Genomic DNA, 21,656 nt, shown 5'->3' with positions numbered 1-21,656 from the left:
TACAGTGAATGACAACCATCGGCTAAACAGGGAGGTACTTCTGCATCGGCTCATTCAGGAAGAAACTAGCAATCTCTCAACACACACACACACACACACACACACGCCCAGCCACATGCGCGCACACACACACACACACACACACACACACACACACACACACACACACACACACACACACACACACACACACCCCAACGAGCTCTCACCTTATATTTGCCTACAGTGTGTTTATTGGTTGAATCGTTGTCAAGGGACTCTGACAGCGAGTAGGAGTGTGTGCATTGTTACACTAAAGGGCTGCCTGGCCTCAGGGCAGAAGTCAAACATCACAATCAGACACACTGGGAGAGGGCGAGGGAGGGGGAGAGAGCGAGAGAGAGAGACTACCTTAGAGCATGTATACAGTAGATGCACCGGGGCATGTTCTTCCGGTCGTAGATGTCCGTGGTCTCTGGGTAGAAGATCTGAAAAGTCAGGGGACAGTTATGGAGTGAACCCTGGGAACGGCTCAGAGCCGGGACTGTACAGACATGTCCCGGCGCGCCACGAGGAGTGGCTCGCTATAACGGCTTCGGCAGAGCACCACTGGGGGACATTTGCAAGGCTGTGCAGCGTCATAGACATTACCGCTAAACGTGAATATAAGGAAATGTCTTTGTGGGTGAATGAGGAGAGAGAGCTACAGAGAGAGGGAGAATGAGAAGGTGGGATTGGGAATAAAGAGAAGACGAGACGTCACCTTTGGCAGCCCTTTCTCCGTCATGGCGTTCAGCCACTGGATAACATTGTCTGTGTGCCTGAAATGGAGCCCGGTTGCCTGCAGGAGAGAAGCCATACTTGAGCAAACAGGCATGTCATTCATTCATTCATTACCTCACAGGGTAGAGCGGGCCGGAGTCTCAAAGACAAGAGTACCTATTCACTCTGCTGCTGCTGCTGCTGCCAGCGTTACAGCACAAAGTGGTTAAGAACACAACTCATGTGGCACTGAAGGCATGTTGTGTTAGCTAGGACTGCCTCATTGGGACTCCTTAGGCAATGCGAACAACACAATATAATCACAGTATAGGTATGGAACTACCTTTGGTCAAACAGCGAGATTTCAAACGTTTGTGATTGGTTCAAAAGGGTGCCATGTGATGTAAATCAAATACAGCGTTTAAAAAATGCTTTGGGTTCACTCCGACGGGAATGTACTTGTATGAATGCAACAGTATTTACCGATAATCGGTGTGGGCTTTAAATACGACATGAATGATCTAATCATTTACATTTACATTTAGGGCATTTAGAACACGCTTGCATCCAAACCGACTTACAATAAGTACATTTGTCAAAAGAAACAATATATCGCTGTCGGTGCAGTAAGGATGTTCATAGAATCAAGTGCCAAGCATTATCAATTGTAAGGTTGACCCATTCCCCGTAATCCGTTAAACACTTGATCCACGTTAACATAGTCCAACCCAAAAGGTTGTATCAGCGATTCTAGGCCGAAACATAAATGACCACATTCATCTGATCTTTCCTCACGCTAGCTGCCCGTCCCATAAGCAGGCCGGCAAAAAACTGTGTCTCTGTAGGCAGCCTGTGCTCCGAGATCACACCCAAAAACAAATGGTGCTACTAACCACTCAAAACCAAAATAAATAGCATTCCAACCAATCACTGACAAGGGGTGGGTGTTGTGGGGTTTTGCGCTGCGTTCGTGATCGTTTTCACTGGATGCAAGAAAAGCGGAAGGGAGGGGCGAGCGGGCTCTGTTTGTCTGGGATCTCGCTTCAACTACCAACAGAAGCGACGTCACCCAACATCGCCGATACAACCTTTAATAACGAGTATGTTATTGTGTTGCTGTCCACCGAGTCCTCACCTTGTATCGCGTCTGCTCACGGTCGTAGATCTTCTTGAGCGACACCGTGTGTGGGGCGAAGAAGTTGCCCAGCTTGGCCAGGTAGACGCCGTTGCGAAGCCCCTCCTCCAGCTCCGTGGTGGGCGGTAACTCCTCGTCAAGACATGCCTCCATCCACCTGCAGGGGCCACACAGCAGGGGCGTTTAGGTAAGGGGGACGCCAGAGCCCAGAGACCCCCCCTGTCTGGGGGGCGCACAGACCCTGATGGTCTTTGAGGGGGGCTGCAGGGACGGGACTCTCTGTGTCTCACGGTGCAGATTTAGGTTATTTGGGGGTCTATTTTAGATACAACATCGATTCTCGATTTAAAACAATTCCTGTTTCATAATCGATTCTTGACTCTGCACAGAGGGGTGTGAGTACGGACTCTAGAAGCCCGCCTTCAGCAAGATTGGCGACATCCTGGCCAATAAGCTGTCAGTGGTTGAGGCTGCATGTAAAACTGGCTGTGATATGGGGTTGGCTGGTTCTGATATGGGGGTGGGTGGCTTGAATATGACGGTGGGTGGCTTTGATATGGTGGTGGGCGGGGTCAGGGACTGCATGAGTCTCCACTGCTGCAAAGGAACTGTCTTGTTTTATCCATTGCCAAGATTTTACAATGCAATATAAAACATATGCCGAACTTTTCAAGCTTTGGAAAGTTGTCTGCCTAACGGCAGACATTATACTGTTAATATGCCATTGATTCAGTATGAAGAATTTTGGATTTTTGGAAGTTGTGAATCGCTTGTGATGAAAGAATTATGATTCAGGTGTGGATGATTAAACCCCCTAGTTGGCTTCCATCCATTGCATGGCAGTCATAGAGGGAATGGCCATAAAATGAAGAAATGTGTGCAATGCAGTTTTGTTGTTGAAATGAATGATGATAATGTCACTGGAAAAGTGTCACAATGTGACGACAGTGTCAGGAAGTTGTGTCTGGTTAGTATGTTCTAAATGTGGGTAGTCACTTTAGTATGAGTAGTATAACCGTTGGAAACCACAATGAATTGCTATTCTTTCAGTCTTTGAAAGTTCAACAGTTCAACACCCTTGAATTGATAAAGCATCTTAGGTCAATTAAGGACATTTCCTTGAGAGGCTTGCAAAGAAGCTAACATCCTAGCATCCTATCCTTATCTACCACAGACAACAAGCTGATCAGAGAGAACAATAGAACGTGGGTAGGGCACACCTCGGATTAGTTTTTATTGAACTACAGAAAAACCTACAGACAAAAGACACCTGAGGCGATCACACAGGCTGACAGGACAACACTCTCTGGCCTACAGGCCAAAGACACCTGAGGCGATCACACAGGCTGACAGGACAACACTCTCTGGCCTACAGGCCAAAGACACCTGAGGCGATCACACAGGCTGACAGGACAACACTCTCTGGCCTACAGGCCAAAGACACCTGAGGCGATCACACAGGCTGACAGGACAAAACTCTGCGGCCAACGTGACTGATCCCATTAGGCGATTTTTAAGATGTGTAACATTTCATCTCTCTGCGGTCGCTGCGTGGGGTCACATTGGGCCGCGAGGGGAGAACTACGGAGATGCCCTGACTGGAAGGCCAGGGGCCCCTCCGACCGGATTCCACAAGGGCCCCGCTGTAGCCAGGGGAAACTGGGGCGGACCACCCACCCACCCCCCCCAGTCCAGTTGTTTGGTATACGATGCTACCAACGTTAGAAAGGTCCTGCGTTGTTTTTTTCACATATTTCATGATCCTTTAATGGGAAAGGACCGGTTGTGCCAGCTTGTATGGTTATTAAGGGGAACGCCAATTAGCACTGCACATTACAGATCAAATGTTTGAATATTTCATACTTTTTTAAAATACCACTTTCGAAACTCTACCCTTCAATTGCTTAAAGATGCCATATATCCATTTGGAACGTGAATAGATAATGTCAGAATTGATATACATCCAGCCTACATCGCTACAACCTACTGGATTTCAAACTGAAATGCACAGACTCTTAAAGTGCATTTATGTCTATTATTGTGCTCATTTCTAGGCGCACACTGAATATCTTAGGATTGAACACAGACTTGTCAAGATATCTAAATTAAGAGATGTCTGCCGGCTAATGTGACCCCTAAAGCTGAGCTCCGAAATACGAAGGCTGGAGAGCAGACCTGGTCTCGGGGCCTTTCACAGCCGGAGAGCAGACAGGCTGAGGTCAAACGGTCGGAGGCAGACAAATACACTGCAGAGCGAAAATAAATCCCACTCTTCTGCAACCTTGGCTCCGCTTCAAAAGAGAGAGCAACAAACTATTCCCATCTCCGGAGACACACACACACACACACACACACACACACACACACACACACACACACACACACACACACACACACACACACACCAGCTGAAACAACTCCCGTCCCAGGAAGTTGTAACACGGGGTCTCCAGATACAGGCCCTCCATTCAGGCCCCGGCGGCCGGGCCAGGGCCAGGGCACCAGGGCCGGCCGGCCATGAACAACCCCCTCCTTTCACTCGACACAGGGAGGCAGTGAAAGGCTCCATAAAAGACTCCATACTAATGGTTCCTCTATCAGGCTTACACACCCTCGCCCTTTCAAGTGCAAACAGGGCCACACCCTCTGCTTGAACAGGGAGGACGCCAGCAATGCATGCGATGCACGTTAGAATGTGGGCCGTGACATTCCAGCGAGACGAGAGATGTTTGGAACATGGCATAAATGTGTCAAAATATGACAAGCACAATCTCGTCAGCCTTGTGAACTGTTGGGTGGAATCACTGGCACGCTGTAGTACGAACATATTGTGAGGTCTCTTCTCACTGTAAAATCTGCGCTGGGACTTGAAAAGTCACCACCCAAAGCTGGCATGCAGTTTTGGATCTTTCTGCCAGAGTCTGAAAATAAACCGCTGAAAACATGTCGACATGACATTACACTTCCCTCTTTATGGTTATGTCCTCAAATCATAAGTTTCCTGCATGTTTTCTCGAGTGTCAGGGAAGCCAAACTCAATCCACCTTCTACTGGTGGCGGTCGCCGAGGCAGGAAACAATCTCTTACAACGACAACGGCCGATCAGTAGTCAGGGGTCAAGCGAACCTCCTGCCACTGAGCAAACCAGCGCACATCTGTCCCCAGCTACGCACAGCAATGCCGCGCCGCAACCGGAGCGGCAGGAAGTCTCACAGCGTTGTTGATTCTAGTCACACATCCTGAGTGAGCAGCAGCCCGTCAGAAGCCCCGTGCAGGGTTCAAAAGTCACCCTCCCAGGCGACGGCAAATAAACCTGAAATCGTTCGCTTATCACAGAAGCTTCCGGAAAAAAACGTAGTGCCACACAGCTTCGGCCGGTTCAGCCAGCCGATGTCTCGAAGCCATTGTGAGAGAGCGTATGATCTTAACTGGGGGGGGGGGGGGGGGGGACTTAGAACCCTGCTGATAGTGCCTGAAGCAGAATAATGGACAAGAGCAGCCTTGTGTTGTTGAAGGACCACTAATTAAAAGGTTGAACAGATATTGGATGCTTGGGGGACTTTTGTAAAAGTGATGGCAGGGTTTTTATATACCAGTCCACACACTGATTGCACGCAGACTTCCTCTTTGCTGCATGTGCACATGTGGCACTGGCACACACACACACACACACACACACACACACACACACACACACACACACACACACACACACACACACACACACACACACACATTTCCCCTGACCTTCCTGTTTTATACCAGCCTGATGACAACCTGCTTATGCAGGCCAGCCATTAGCAGAGTGTAGCGACATTGAGATCCAGGCCATAGACGGGGGGGTTGGTGGGAGCTGGAATGGGCTAATGGGCGTCTATTGTAATAGCCGATGAACCTGCTCCACTGCCACTCGGCATACTCCCTTCCTTCAGGGAGATGGGCCCGGTACCAGGAGAAGAACAGCAGAACAGTGGTCCCAACCTTCTGTGGCCCCTGAGCCAATATCCAGCTCTGAAAACATTTGCGGCCCCAAATTTAACATTTGTATCCACACAAATCGTAATTTTTACGCAATCAACATTTGCCGGTAACGTCATTGTATGAATGATACGCTAGTGATTTCGCTCTGTGTTGTGACCCCACATGCATCAGGGGACCCCTCCAGTTCTGACCCGACCCCCCGGTTAGGAGCAGCTGCCCTAGAAAAACCCGGTGAACAAGAGACCATCGTTTTCCCAACGTTCAAAAAGGCAAAAAAAAGCGTTAACCGCACGACTCTTTCACTCCACGCAGCCAATCAAAAGAGGGCGAGCGCTTGTGCCTGTGTGTGGTGTTGTTTATTCAGCCCCTCTTAATGAGCGGCCGTCACAAAGTGCTGCATTGTCCAAAGAGCAAAATGTATTTCTATATAGGAGCGGGGGGGGGAGGGTTAGAGAGGATGACGGAGGAAGCCCAACCCTCCTCCCTGTGCCCCACCCTCTGCTCCACCCTGAAGAAGATACTGGGGAGGGTTCCTCAAAGACATCACAGCACTTTGTTGTCCTTGGCTCCCCTGGCCTGGTGTGTGCATTCATGCATACTTGAGACAAGCAAGTATGTCCACAGTCAGTCAGTCAGTCAGTCAGTGAGTGAGACAGAGTGAGATATCCAAGGTAGGCAAATGTACGCGGCCTTATCACCACACAGCACACCGTCAGGTAAATGACACCTTCAGGTCATTAGCGGCCGGGCGAACTGACACCCGCTCTGTCTCACACAGCGAGAGTCTTAATTACAAAGACAAAAGCGAAGCGGTGTGAAACAGGGCCAAGTCTGAGAGACGGAGAGGAACGATTAGCCACACTTGACATGCTCATCATGGAACAACAGTTGATGAATCTATTTGCATGGTCAAACCTGATTCCCTGGGGAGGACAGAAAGGGCACAGGCGGGACTAAAGCAGGAGAGAAACAAATAGGGGTCTGCGCCAAATTGTTCATTACATGCTCAGCTGAAACACTGGAATCCTGCTCCCACCAGCAACCTCATTCCATCCGAGGGCCTGCAGTTTCACCTCAGCCGAATTTCCAGAGTGCCTCGAACAGAAAAAGCATTTCCCTGCAAGCGGTTTGAGCATCTGCGTGCGTGTGTGGGCACCTTTGCCTGATTGCCACACAGGTCCCAGACTAGGGCGTTGAGGGAGGGGGGGTTTAAATTGCTAAAAGCACTCATTCATCAAGTACCCATCGAACGTCAACCCAGCCCCAGGTTATGGCCGCTATCAACCCCCTGTTCGAGTCGTCTCCTGCAGGCGACTATTCCACACCTGCAGGTCGTCAGACATTGGAAGAGGGGGAGCGAGCAGGGCAGGGGCGGGGGAGAGGCCAGGCCTGCTGACGAGCTACAGGGAGGAACACTAAGGAGGGACCGTGAGTCATGGAGCTTGACAGCAGCGCCTACTGTTCCACCTCTGGGAAAACTGGGGCTTCTCCAGGAACACGCCCGCTGGAATGCCCTCTGCCAGCTCACTGTTCCCTCACGTTACGTCACGCTCCCGCTGACATGCAAACCGGGAGAGTAACTTCTCGTCTCCAGTTTCCTATATAGTTAGGTGTGAGGTGGGAGAATTGTGTGTGCATGCGTGCGTGCCTGCGTGCGTGCGTGTGTGGTTAAGGGGTTGGTTGAATGCCATATTACAGAGAGTAAAATGGAGAGAGCAAACGGCTTCTCCTAGCTCCACGCTTCGTTGCTTTATGGTCCGGAGTCGTTGACGGATCAACTCGCACACAAATGCGCTATAAGCTCACGGAGAGAAAAGCAGCTCAACTCAAAGTGTCAACATTGTAATGCTCATTAAAATGCTTTCGCTTGAGCTGCTTTCGGCGGCAAGTTGCTTTGACCAAGACTCCGATTCATTACAGAACTCGATACTAAGTCAAAGTCGGCCCTTCAAATGAGCAGTCACCTAAGGAGTGAAATTGTATTTTAATGTGAAGCCTCTCATTAGCGAACTTCTCCAGCAGCAGAATAAAGAGGTGGCTGCTATTAGGGAGAACCCATCACAGGAACGGCAGCCAGCCAGGTCTAGATGAGAGTGCATGGAAATTATACCGAAACAGGAAATGACTGTCGCAGAACTTTAGCGGCCACTGGGATTCTGCTACGAGATGGGAAGTGCTACTTTTAATATTTTTGGCAGATGAGGAACGCAACGTCGTCAGCGCAACCCCCCCCTCGTGGGCAAACGTTCGTGATCATGAAGCATGTAGGCAGTCTTTTGTGTAAAAGCCATCTCTGGAAATTACCGGTCATTAAATCTAAATGTCACAGACGAAACTTGTTGGTTCGGAACAATGAGGAGCCCCAGCTGTCCAGGGGACTGAAGTGAAGAACAGCCAATCGCTGTCGAGGATGTAGCCACGGCAACGTCCCCAGTTGTTGGTTTGGGGTAGGTTTTGTCAGTACCCACAGCTCACTCACTTTGAGTGTGATGGTAATTGATAGCGAGTGCTTTGGCTAACAGATACTCTCTTTTCTCAGATGTTAATTGTGACTGAAGCAAGACTACCCGACGTAAACAATGAAGGGTGTGAGAGGAGTCGTTAGAATAGGCTAGTTGTTGTCTTGTTGTCCCCTGTCTCTCTCTCTCACACACACACACACACACACACACACACACACACACACACACACACACACACGTTTGTTGTGCTAAAGCAGCAAACGGGCAGGTTTTTGTTTGTTTTTTTTGACTGTTGGCCAATAAATCCAAGCTCACTTGAGAACATTACACCACCAGTGGAAAGCAGTCACAAAACAAAAGAAGTTCAACGTCACGTTTCCACGGAAAATACAAATCTCTGTCTGGAAATAAGTATGTAATAGGCAATGCATGGACAAGGGTACAGTCAGCTACACCATGGCACTCATTTCCTTGGTTTTCTAAAGGATTGACAGTGTTCTAAAGGATTGAGTTAAATACAGACCGGCACAGGTTGAGGACTCAAATGGAACACATTTTCATCGGAAATCTCCGGGTCTGCCCATTCACAGAAATCCCCTTCTTAAGGTGTCAGTGAACCACTGCGTCAGCTGGGATTCAAATACTATGGAGGTTCTAAAAAATGTTGTTTACGTTTTTTGTCCACTTGCTCCTTTATATTCAGTCGAATGTCAACGTAAACAGTACAGTAGTTGTGTTTGATAGACCAGTTCTTTAGATATGCACCAGGGACAGCATTCCTGCCCTGAGAAGGAGGTTAAATAGCACAAATAGTCACCTCAACCAGTTCATAATAACCAGTTCATAATGTCACAGGTCTGGAATAACTTCCAGGAGGACTAGGTGGTGTGCAGAACGACAAAGAGTAGCGGCCTTCTGAGAATGTTCCTTCGCGTCGCTGACACTTCGGACCACTGAAGCCCTCCCCACCGGATCTGCAATTTGATTACAACTTCTACTGTGTGTTGGGAGGAGAGTCTTGAACAGCACACGCCTGCATACATGCAGGCGTGCGGTCATCAACACACACACACGCACACGCACACGCACGCACGCACACACACACACACACCGCTCCTCGTCTCACCATGGGATAAACAAACTCCCAACCACCATCATTGTTTGCGCTATACTTTTAATTGTCTCCATACGGTCTAATTTGTGTACACTGAAAGAATTCGTTTTGGATGCCTACCCTGCAATCTACAAGGAGCAGTGACCAAATTAAACCAGTGTTCTGCAAACGAGTGAGGGTTTAACAGCAACTGGGGGAAGGAGGCGATGAGAGTCTACAGCTTCAGCGTCTGAGCGATACAGTGCACAAAGACTAGAGAACAAGGGACTGGCAACACAAAGATCCCAACCCTCCTTATGTTGAACCTATTTTCCTGGCAATGCTGTTGGCGTTTTGAATAGGGGGAAAGAAGGCAGACCCTTGAGATGGATCAACGAGCACAGGCATGGAGAGAATACGGGCCAAACCGCATTCCCAAAACAGGAGAGAAAGCAAGAAATAGAGTGACAGACAGACACAGAGAGTGAAAAGGGAAGTAGAAACACAGGGTATCTGTTTCGTCTGAGTTGGGGGGTTGGGGGTTCACACCAGTTAACACTGTTTCCGCGGTGAGGCATACACCGCAGACTTCTGTCAAAGCAGGTAGGAGTTCCCCACCCTGCAGTTCACCTGCTGCCCAGAGGCATGATACATCCAGGGGTCTCTCACACACACACACACACACACACACACACACACAGTCCCCCTGACAGACAAGCAACAGCACCTCTAAAGGTCAAGCCTCCCGACCCCAACATGCACGAGCAACACACGCTTCGGGGATTTATTCGGCCTGCGCGGTATCCACTCTTTCCAAGGCCATCGTCACCGAGTGAGACCATGTGTTTGTTTTGGGAACTGCTGGCCAGAGGGGCGGAGAAGGAGCTGAGCGTGAGACAATGGGTGGTAGGAGCCTGAGATCTCCCTCCCACGTCTGCATTCACCCTCTGGGTCATTTAATCTAATCCTCCAACCAATCCCGTTCTGCCTCTGTTTCCCCATGGCAACAATAACGTGCAGCCTCGCTCAGAGAACGCACAGAGCTCATAATCCACGGCTGGAATGAAGAGCCAGCCCTCTGTCTGTGGCGGTTGGAGGCTGCTGCTGCTGTCGTAGAGGGGTTGATGTGTGATTGTGACAGTGAGGCAGGGCTCCGCTCTTCAGCATTGCAGTAATAAAACCGCAGTGCTTTTTTTTCTTCTTCTTCTTTTCTCGCATCTCATTGCACAGGCAAACAGCCGCATTAACACAAAGGGAGAGAGAGAGAGAGAGAGAGAGAGAGAAGCACGCGCGCACACACACACACACACACACACAGAGCCTGTTGCTATGACAACTATAGATTGCTGTGGCAACAACGTCAGATACAAGGTACTGAGTCACTTCCTGTCTGGTTAAATCCTTCCTCTTTTATCACTTATAATACGTGAGTACAGGCCTTACAAGGAACTGGACGCACACGTTCAATCTCTTACACGTCACATGCGTGCGTACACACACACACACACACACACACACACACACACACACACACACACACACACACAGCCACCACGGTTGGAACAGCGAGGGCGAGAGTGATCAGTCCGCCGCCATGTTGCCTGCAGCTGTTTCACCACGGATTACACGTGTGCTGCTGCAACAGCTGGACACGCCAGAGCCATCACGTACTGCGGTTGTGCAACGACCGGCCCATCCAGCTACATCCACACTACAGTCAGGATAAGAGAGGATCCTCTGCACTGTGGCAGGGAGACAGCAACCCCACCCCCTCATCTGACTCCGTCGCCCTGTGTGTGTGTGTGTGTGTGTGTGTGTGTGTGTGTGTGTGTGTGTGTGTGTGTGTGTGTGTGTGTGTGTGTGTGTGTGTGTGTGTGTGTGTGTGTGTGTGTGTGTGTGTGGAACAGGTACATGGACAAACTGATGCGTCTGTGGTCTGCGGGCGGCGGCCGCTTAGGAGGGCGTCGACTACCTGAAGCGGAACGATACCCAGGCCTGCACCAGGGTTGAGTGTGTGTGTGTGTGTGTGTGTGGGGGGGGGGGGGGGGGGGGGGTCCTACCTCTTGGCCTCTTCCAGGTGGCAGAGGTACTCGTAGGCCATGTTCTGCTGCCTCCTCTCGTCCATCTCCTCCGCAGTAAGACGCTCCACGCCATCCAATACAGCTGTAGTACACACACACACACACACACACACACACACACACACACAGTTTATATATGATTGATGGTGAGGGCTTCGTCTTACAGATACTCTCCTTTCTCAGATTCTAATTGTGACTGCACCAAAACTGCGAGGAGTCGTAAGAAAAGAGAGTCGTTAGAGTTGTTGTTATGCTGTCCCCCGTCTTCACACACACACACACACACACACACACACACACACACACACACACACACTTAAGTCTGGAACACCAAATGCCCTCTGCATGGGAGTATGTGCAGGCCTAGACCCCCCCGCTCTGATAATTAGCTGGGAATCACCGTGTGCATTCCTGACGCAGTCTCCCAAGTGAAACTCCCCCAACTGTCTGGATGTTGCATAACCTGCCACAAGTCTCCGCACATCTCCTCCAACTCCTCGGAAATTCTCCCCCGTACGTTAGGCGGCCGCTACACTTTCCATTTTTGCGACTCAGTTATGCACCAGTAGGCCCTCAGTGAGGGATCTCGAATGATTCGCTCACAGTAATGCACAAGGCTGAATGGGGCTGGGGAGAGAAAAAAAATGAAGGATAGTGTACCTACTGGCAGAGCTTAATTATGAATTCATTATTTAGAATCTCTGGGCCCGTTTCACCGTTTTTAATATAATTGGAAGCCAATAGAGATGTTATCCTCTTAAATTATGATGAGAGGGATGGGGACATAGGGGCGCAATATGAAGGGCTTTCCTTCATTTCTTGCCACATATTAAATGATGACCGATGCAGTACTGTAGAAATAAGACGGTGCATTATAATTTACAATTATAGTATTATTTATTTTTTACTATAATTAATAGACGCCATTACAAGTCCCTTTAATATTCGGAATTACTATTACGCTTAAATGATTGGGACAGAAGAGCATAGTTCTGGCTTTTTAGACATTGTGATTAAGGTAGAGATTAAGGGAGAGGTTAAGGTTAAGAGAGGTTAGGTTTCACTGGGATATGGGAGGGCTGCCCTGGTGTACAGTCTTTGAACCATCCAAACCCCTGACTTCTCAAAGAGACAACATTTTGGTACGGCAAGACCATAATAAGTAACTAAAATCCTTACAATTTACAAAAAGTTTGTAAATGAGTAACATGGAGGGCTGAGATACTGCAGGCCTGCCTCATATTTCAGCAACAGTTATGAAAACACGGAAGTGAATGGTTCATGCCATGCAGAATTAAAATCGGATGAAACTTCTCCACAGTTTACAGACACAGGCCTCCACTTAAATACACTTTTAAGAGTCGCAGATCGATTCGCAGGGAAAACCTTATCGTCAACCCAAACAGTATTCAGAAGTCCATTGAAGTCCAAAAGCGAGAAACGTTACTGCTCGGCATCTCAAGGAGAGAAAAGTTGAACTTACAGCCATATCTGGGCCGCAGCCCGTCCGCCTCGTCTGAAGTGGACATCCTCTCCTGAGACGCGTTAAACTCCGCACTCCGCGGGGGGATCGATGCTACTTTTACGCAGCGTAAAGGAACACTTTGGCTCACAGCACTTAGATGGGAAGGACCTTTCGGCCCTCTTGTTTCCTTTCTGTGCACACAGCTTGATTTGAGCACTTTTTTTTCTTCTTCAGACCTCACTGATGTCACTGGGTGTGTTCTTCCTAATCCTAAAGTATGCGTTTCAGAAAACACCCCTCGGCTGGGTCGCCCTGTCGGTGAAGCTGCAGACGCAGCGCCCTCTGCAGGCCGTTCTGCTCCACTCCACCTGGTGTTCAGGTGGGGGATGACAATGGGGGAATTGTTTGGTGGCACTGGCACAACACCACACCAACTTCTGTCCAATGAACCTGTGTCATCGAGTTATGTGCTTATGTTTTTTTCTTCGTTGATTGGATGTGTGGCGACTCAAAGAGTTTATTCGATGAATGAGGTGCTTATGAATTAAATCAAAAGAAGCTTCGTGCCCTCGCTCCTACAATATGCCACATTAAGGCATTCAGGTGCGCTTCCACCCAAGCACGCACGGACGTGTACACACGCGCACACACACGCACACACAGAATTACATGCACACACACCACATCCTGAGGTAGCCTATCGGAGTTAGACATGCCGAACGCGGTTGACAAGCCAAACGAGGTGAATCAATGGGCTGAAAGACATGAGAGGCGCTGCCGCTCAACACCTGGTGCTGGGCGGCCCCACCCTCCAGAGACTGACCCCACCCTCCAGAGACTGACCCCACCCTCCAGAGACTGACTCCACCCTCCAGAGACTGGCCCCACCCTCCAGAGACTGACCCCACCCTCCAGAGACTGACTCCACCCTCCAGAGACTGACCCCACCCTCCAGAGACTGACCCCACCCTCCAGAGGCTGACCCCACCCTCCAGAAGCTGACCCCACCCTCCAGAGGCTGACCCCACCCTCCAGAGACTGACCCCACCCTCCAGAGACTGACTCCACCCTCCAGAGACTGACTCCACCCTCCAGAGACTGACCCCACCCTCCAGAGACTGACCCCACCCTAGGGACCGCTGGCCGCATGCGTGGTGGCGTAGCGCTTCAGGAATATGCTGCACTCAAAAGCAAGATAGAAACAGAATATTTTATCGATCTGTGCCCTGGTCATTTGGTTATTTCTGACATATAGGACAAAAATAATCATATCAAATACATGAGCAGGAGGGAAATATTGCAAATGAAGTGACTAGGTGTGTGTGTGTGTGTGTGTGTGTGTGTGTGTGTGTGTGTGTGTGTCTGTGTGTGTGTGTGTGTGTGTGTGTGTGTGTGTGTGTGTGCGTGCGTGCGTGCGTGTGTGTGTGTGTGTTGGAGACGGAGAGGACGGGTTGGTGTGTCTGGATGCTGCGGGTGCCCCCCCACCACCGTCCAGCCACACACTAAAGGGGGCTTCTACATTCATACAGCTCGTTCCCACGGGCGGGGCTGCGAGTTTATATAAGAGAGGTGAAAGTCTGGTGGTCTTGGTTAGATCGTCTCTGAACCGGCGACCCTTTAGACCTCCTTTATTGACTCCGTCTCTCTACGCTCTTGGCGCACCGTGGCACCGGTGTGATGGACAACTCTGGCATGCTCCGTGGACTGCTCTGCCTTGGCCTCGTGGCCGTCCTCTGTCACGGACAGACGTCGCAAGAAGTTTCCTCTGAAGACTTTGGAGTAGACCGAAGCGACGTGGGAGCAGAGAGAGATTTTGTAAGTATGAGCTTGACCGTGAGGGTGTGTTTTAATTAATAGTTAAAGCGGAGACGGCAAAAACTGTCTGAGAGTTGGAGCTCTGCTGTTGTTATAATCAGCCTTATTCAAACCATTCCTCGCCTCGTCTCACACCTGGCTCATCTTTAAGCTGTAAGCTCCCTAAGGGACCACTGTATCTCATCTCTTGGACACTTTCTGGAGCAGATCGAGGCGATGGAGCGCATCCTAGGGAAGATGCACGACCGCGTCTCGCCCCCAGAGAAGAGAGGCATCCAAATGGTAAATCCTTGTGTCTTACACAAGTGGAAACGTGTGTACGTGATCTATTATTAAAATAACATTAAGCATATGCAAGAGTAAATAAAGGATCGTTATATATCCAATGGACTCATTGCAAATATATTTCTTTAAATATGCTTAATAGCATGACAACTAATGAAAAGTAGCCATAAACCAAATACATAGAATTGTGTAAGGCCAGAAATGCTATATGCATAACGTTCGTAATGTGCGTAACGTGCGTAATGCGCGTGTCTCCTCCTTGTGCCTCCTCCGTGCCGCCGTGGCCTGGCAGTGCGGGATGGGCGACAGGTGTGCCATGAAATTCGGTCCCCGCATCGGGAAACTTTGTGACTGCGGCAGAGGGGCCAACTGCAACTCCTACCTCCTCAAGTGCATCTGAGCCACTCAACTCACACACGGAATCACCGCAAGCCACGGACCCGTAGCAGAGCCTCCACTACCGGACCCCCCAGTACATCCATCGCTATCCCCCCCTCCCCCATGCCCCCACTCGCCGGGGGGCCTCTGCAGCCGCCAAGCGTCGCAATTGCAGTTCACTACTACGTCTTTGTTCGCGCGTTGTGTTTTGTTACTCATCGACGTGTTTCAATGTGTATGGCTTTGTTGTCTCCCCCCCCCCATAAAAAAGCCATTGATTGTGCACATTTCTGATTGTTCATGTAGCATGTAAATTATGAATAAAAACATGGGGCCATCTTGCATGTTCCTTGAATTCCCTTCAGGTTGAACTTTTTTTATTTTATATAAAACACCATTATTCATTGTTGTTATAGGCCTGTAATGAAATGTCTCGCCTATAAATTCGTTCTTTGATTTTTGGAGTCTTTGAAAAAAATAAAGATTAAAGTGAAAGTCAAAACACTCGTTATTTTTGCTAAAACAATAAACGTCAACAAGGAGGCTGAGAAACGTTCAAGAATAACCATGGGCAAATTCAGCTGTGGTTTTTAAGTCTGATATAAAATAGAAAAGAATAGAATATAGAAAAGAAAAAGCTATCTTTCTGCTTAAGGAACTTTATTGTCGCCAGTTGAAAACGTTACAAAGCAATATACAAAAATTAATGCAGTAAAGACGTAGGCCTACATGGATTAATAAAGAAATAATATAGAAAAACATATTTTTCTATATTTGCTTTGCAAAGTCAGGCATTACACAACTGTTGAGGAAGTTCTTAGTTTCTGAGTGCAATGTCAGCAGCTCATTGAATACACAGAATGAAAACAATATTTTCAGGCAGTTTTTAATCTTCTGTTTACTAAAAGACCAAACCCCACATACACCGTACCTCCTTGGTTCCTGACGAGCTGAATCCTCTCCTGTCCCCTACCTCACTCACAGACACTGTTAGCTGTTCATTTCCATACTGTGCAGCAAGCTGGAACCGCCAAGTGTGGCCCAAAGTGAAGCCATGGTTTCCAGCGGGGAGGTCTACGTCTCTTTATAAATAAAAGGCCAGTTCACAACATTTAAAAGCAGGGGGTAACCTTTATGTAAATGTGTTTCTCCAGAAGCGAGCAATTGAAAAACATAATCTGTGGTCCGGGTCTGTTATTATCGCTGCCATTAAAGCGAAGCACCTCATTTAAGAGCAGTCAATGGGCTATGTCTTCAGGGAGAGGGCCTGATGGCTATTCTCCTTGTGGCCCGTAGTAGCCCTATGGTGCTTTCCCTTTTTATTGCCTCAATGTTTGGAAGACAATAAAAGGAGGTCAATAGTGGGTCCTGAATTAACATTTTATGGTTGTTGTTTTTTTGCAATGGACCAAGATGCTAATACCGCAATATTATTAATACCAATATCAAACTTTAAGAGCAACACATTTGATTACATTTGTTGGTTTGATCAGAAAAAAGTTATTTGTTTGTTCACTCCCTCCTCCTCTCCTCTCTCTCGCTCTCTCTCTCTCTCCCCCCATCCCTCTCTCTCAAGGCTATATGAGTGAGGGCTACAATAGAAGCTGACATGTAGTGGCAGCTGTGATTCGTGGCTCTGTTTGAGCAGGTGATGGCTGAACATCTCCAAGCCGATAGCACACCGCCCACGCAGGCCTTTGGATCTCTGGGTCGGACCCCCACAGGATAACAACAATGATCATGTTAACACAATGTCAACCCAGTTACGGCGGTTCATCCATGCTTCAGCATTGTACCGATACTTACTTCCCTTAATTTCTACAGAGGTTCCACTTCTCATTAACCAGGGTAACAGTGATATTGACTATTGCTACTTCTTTTCTCCAGCTAGTTTCCCTGGAGATGTTGCGATTGGCTGACCTATAAGCCCCTCGGACTTCACATGTATGAATCTATAACCTCACTAATGGGGAGAGGTGGAGAGAGAGAGACAGAGATGGATAGAGACAGGGATGGCATGATAGATAGACAGAGGGATTGAAAAAAAGAGGGAGAGAGAGAGAGAGAGAGAGAGAGAGATCAATTGGAGAGTGCCTATAGGGATCCCTTGAGCTCACCATTCACCCTTTGACCCTGCAAAAGAACGCCAGTGTGAGGACCCAAATGTTCAAATCGGTCCTCTATCATTACCTGCTGGTACTTTTTATTTCTCCGCCTCTCCGGGCTCGAATTATCCGTACGAGTGAAGCATCATTCCGACAAAGTCAATTTAAGTCAGCCCCAAGGGGACTTGGTCTTGCCAAGAGTGAATCATTAAGTACTACTGTTTGAGTACCCTGAAATGGGAGTTTGTGATTTCTCAGGCAGACTTGGCTGTCTTTATTCTCTTGCTACAGTCTCCATCACTCCCCTGTCCCCTGCACTTCCCCGCCTGAACACTTTATAATAACCCTGCTCTCTTTTTTGTTTTTGTGTAGTTCTTTATTTCCAGGAACTCATTGAAGGATTAAAATAAAAAAAAATACATTTGCACATACTATATTAAACTTTAAGCATTATATTACATATTTGTCCATCCATCTATCCTCATCGGATGAAGGTTTATTTAGGTTGTGGCTTTTCCCTGTGCCTCAATTAAATTGTGTACGGCACGTGAGGAATTTAAATGACATTGAGCTGTGTACCAATTACCACTCTCTGTGATAAGGAACTTTATTTCGTGAATGAATAATGGGATTAGTCACAGGCTGGTGTATCAGGGCCACAATACGGCCAGCTCATTATGTCAGCGGTGAACTGACCATGCACCAAAGTATTGACTTAACAACAAAAAAAAAAAAAAAAAATTGGAGGAGTTCTGCAGGACAACTGATTCAGCAGTTTTAAGGTTGATTGGGTCTAGTGTAGCCTAATGTATAGGTCACCATTCATATCGATACTAGTTCAGATCAGAAATGTTTGTTTGATATAAGTGTGTAGCAATGTGCAGGCTACAAGCCAGCTAGGTGTCTCTACTGGGCGCCCCCAGATACAGGGAGGCAGTGTGGGGGTGTTGAAAGCCTGGTTAATGTAGAAGTTGATGGACAACGCTAAATAAGATATCCATGCCAACTATACTGCCTTACAGGCGATCTCCCTGAGTGTGTGTGGTGGTGGCTGGTTTAACCTGTGAACATTGATTACTCAATGTACAACAGGTGTGCAGCCTCACTCAGCGCAGAGCCCAATCAGTCTGACTCGGGCCAGGTGAGGCTGCTTCAACCAGCCATCAACCACACACACTCCACAAAGTGCTTTCTGGAATATTTCAAAGTTTAGTTTCATTTCATTTATTGGTTACATTTTACAATAAAGGTATATTAATTGTAAATGCAGTAATGATCATTAACTAACTCAAAGCTTATTTGCAGTTAACCAATGTGTCTAGGAATAATTTACGAATGGTGTATATTTGTATTTACGAATGCTGTTCATGTTAACTAAGGTATTAATTAATTTATAAGGGTTGGAGTTCACCATAGCCACTAACCCTAACCCTAAGTATAACCATAACCCTTAACCTGACCAACAGGCTAATGCTATTCAATCATGTTTATTACTGAATTAACAAATGTTTAATTAATATCTCTTTATCGTAAGCTGTGACCCATTTATTCAAACCACTGCAGTGCCTGTTGAAAACATGCATGCGTCCTGGCCTATTGCCTGGCCTCCGGTATCACTGCTGGCAGCTTTCTTGAGAACCGCTCATCCGAACAACTCATCCAAACAACAGCCATGTCAAACGGCTGTCAAGAAAATCAAAGAACATTCATACATACATGTGTACAAACTTCCATACATGCATTATCATTCATACATGCAAACATAGATACGTACATGCATACATGCATACATACATACATACGTACATACATACGTACATACGTACATACGTACATACATACATACGTACATACACACACACAGACACACACACAGACACATATACATACATACATACACACGTGCGTACGTAAGTACCTACATACGTACATACATACATACATGCATCCATACACACATACACACACACACACACACACACACGCGCGCACACACACACACACACACACACACACACACACATACAAACATACATACATACGTACATATGTACGTACAAACATCATACATTCATGCATACAAACCTATATGCATACATATTAATTCAAGTCTGATTTTATTAAGTAAGGCCTATATAATCCTCTAGTGGTGTTTAATGCATCTTGGCTTCATAATTCAGCTCCCAGCTTTCTGGAGCTTTATTGTTATTACAATGATCCATCACATCACACAAAGCCGTAGTTGAGTTATGAGATATTTGTGCTCTATTACTTCGGGCCGCTTGCCTTTTCTCAAATGAACCATTTCAGACAGGGAAAGTTGTTCTGCTAACATTATGCTTCACTCCCCTGCACAGAAGCTTCTTATTTATGTCATTAGGTGTTAGACTGGATTGATAGCTTAAGATGCAACAGACCATATTCAGATTTTGAATGTCTCTTGTTGTTGTGCTTTGAGGAAAACAATAGTTGTTTTGTTGTTTCCCTCTGTTCTCTAGTATTTGACTGTGTATTTGGATATGGGTATGGGGTTGTAGTGGCCAGGGTGTTTGACTGCCAGCAAAAAGGTACTGGGATTGATCCCTGGAAGCAAGATGCCTGAACCAAACCTGCTTTTTAATGCCATGCAGTCACTTTGGGAAAACAGTAAACACACCTTTATGGTCTAAGGTGCTAACAATTCAGCTCCCCTATAGGAGGTATAGAGGGAGAGAAACTGAGGGCAGTAGGTACCGGCCTGCTTCCCTGGAGCTGAAACAGAACATCACTGATCATCAACTTCTCTTTAAAACTGGATTAGAAATAAGATCACCAAAATGCACCAATAAGGGTTATTCCAAAAAAATTAATATTCATGCGGTGAGTCTCAAATCATTGCATTACTGCATAGAAAATAAATTGACCTTGCAATAGCTTTATGAATGCCAATATATCATTGAGGGAAACATATCGAAGGGCGAGTCTTAAAAGGCACTTATGTCTAATCTCTCTGTCTCTCTCTCTTTCTCTGTCCCTGTCTCTGTAGGTGTATGTAGTACATGTTGTCCTCTGCCTATTGCCAGTAGATGGCACTGTTTACCTTTCAGCAGTAATAGAGATCAGTCATTTACCACATATACACCACATCGTTACAATTAAGCATCTGGTTTAAGGAACCAATAATTCCCTAAACCCTCATAATCCCTTCCTTTGCATTCATCCAAAAGCATCTCCAATGACGCAGGTTTCAGTTTCTGAATTGGGAAGCAAAATGTTAATAAAGCAATTTAATACTTCAGGATTTGTATGCTTTTATCTTAATGAGAAACCACAAATATGATTCACCACCATCCTTAATATGCTTGGATATAAATGCCTACCCATAGAAGTGTAAAGGGCCAACCAGTGATCTGTCATGCATGCTCTGTTGATTGCTCCTACAGCTATCTCTTCAAGTGGTGGTTTCTACCGGTCAACACGTTTAATCTAACACATGGATTATCTTTGGTCCCCGAGCAAAGGGGAGATTAAAGCAGGTTACTAATGACCTCTTGGGCTCTTCATATCATTTCCCTAACAAGGGGATTATTCTTCTGCGATTGTCAGACACAAGACCATTAGGCCCACCTCAATATCTCTGTCCGTCGTTTGGTGATTGGTGACTAATTTGAATCATTACAACACCTCTAATAACAACTCTTGGGCCAAATCTATTATTCAGTGAGCCAAATAACTTGCAAGGCTTGTTGAACAGTGGTTTTGTGACAGAAGGGGTATAATTATCGACCTTGTTTCTGATCTGCTCAACCATAACAATTAAATCTCATTATTAATCCCAGCATTAACTGCATATAGCCTCAGACCCTTACCCGCGTGGCCACTCCTTGTAAGGAATCTAAGAGATTATGATCTCAACATCTAATTGAAAAGATTTCCCAGGTGTTCAACTGCTTCGCTGTCGTAGAAAAAACAAATGTATAAAGTACCATCACATAATAGATAATGTAGGAGGATGATTCTGAACGAGATATCGTACAGAACCTCTTCATAAATCACAGGGCTCTCTCCTCCCCTTCACCACAGATTATTGTTTTGCTGCTGTGTCTATATGTGGCGGCTACTGACCTGACATCTAT

General features: G+C 47.1%; 2 protein-coding genes across 2 annotated transcripts in view; one reads left to right on the top strand and one right to left on the bottom strand.

Moving 5' to 3' along the window:
• Window positions 1-13,214, bottom strand: part of iqgap1 (IQ motif containing GTPase activating protein 1) — a 33,838-nt gene extending 20,624 nt beyond the window's left edge. The window contains exons 1-5 of the mRNA XM_079737166.1: window positions 12,977-13,214; window positions 11,473-11,575; window positions 1,877-2,033; window positions 743-820; window positions 391-467 (exon numbers count right to left, since the gene is read on the bottom strand). Of these exons, the coding sequence (XP_079593292.1) occupies window positions 391-467; window positions 743-820; window positions 1,877-2,033; window positions 11,473-11,575; window positions 12,977-13,022 (461 nt within the window). The 5' untranslated portion in view covers window positions 13,023-13,214. The remainder of the gene's footprint in view (window positions 1-390; window positions 468-742; window positions 821-1,876; window positions 2,034-11,472; window positions 11,576-12,976) is intronic.
• A 1,421-nt stretch (window positions 13,215-14,635) lies between these two features.
• On the top strand, window positions 14,636-15,458 carry cartl (cocaine- and amphetamine-regulated transcript-like; the record flags this gene model as incomplete). The annotated part of the gene is made up of 3 exons (XM_079737221.1): window positions 14,636-14,773; window positions 14,981-15,055; window positions 15,351-15,458. The coding sequence occupies 3 exons, from the start codon at window positions 14,636-14,638 to the stop codon at window positions 15,456-15,458; spliced, it is 321 nt and encodes a 106-aa protein (XP_079593347.1).
• Window positions 15,459-21,656: the final 6,198 nt, after the last annotated feature.

Source organism: Pollachius pollachius (assembly GCF_949987615.1).
Source record: "Pollachius pollachius genome assembly, chromosome: 5".
Taxonomy (NCBI): Eukaryota; Metazoa; Chordata; class Actinopteri; order Gadiformes; family Gadidae; genus Pollachius; species Pollachius pollachius.
This window is presented reverse-complemented; position numbering and strand designations above follow the sequence as displayed.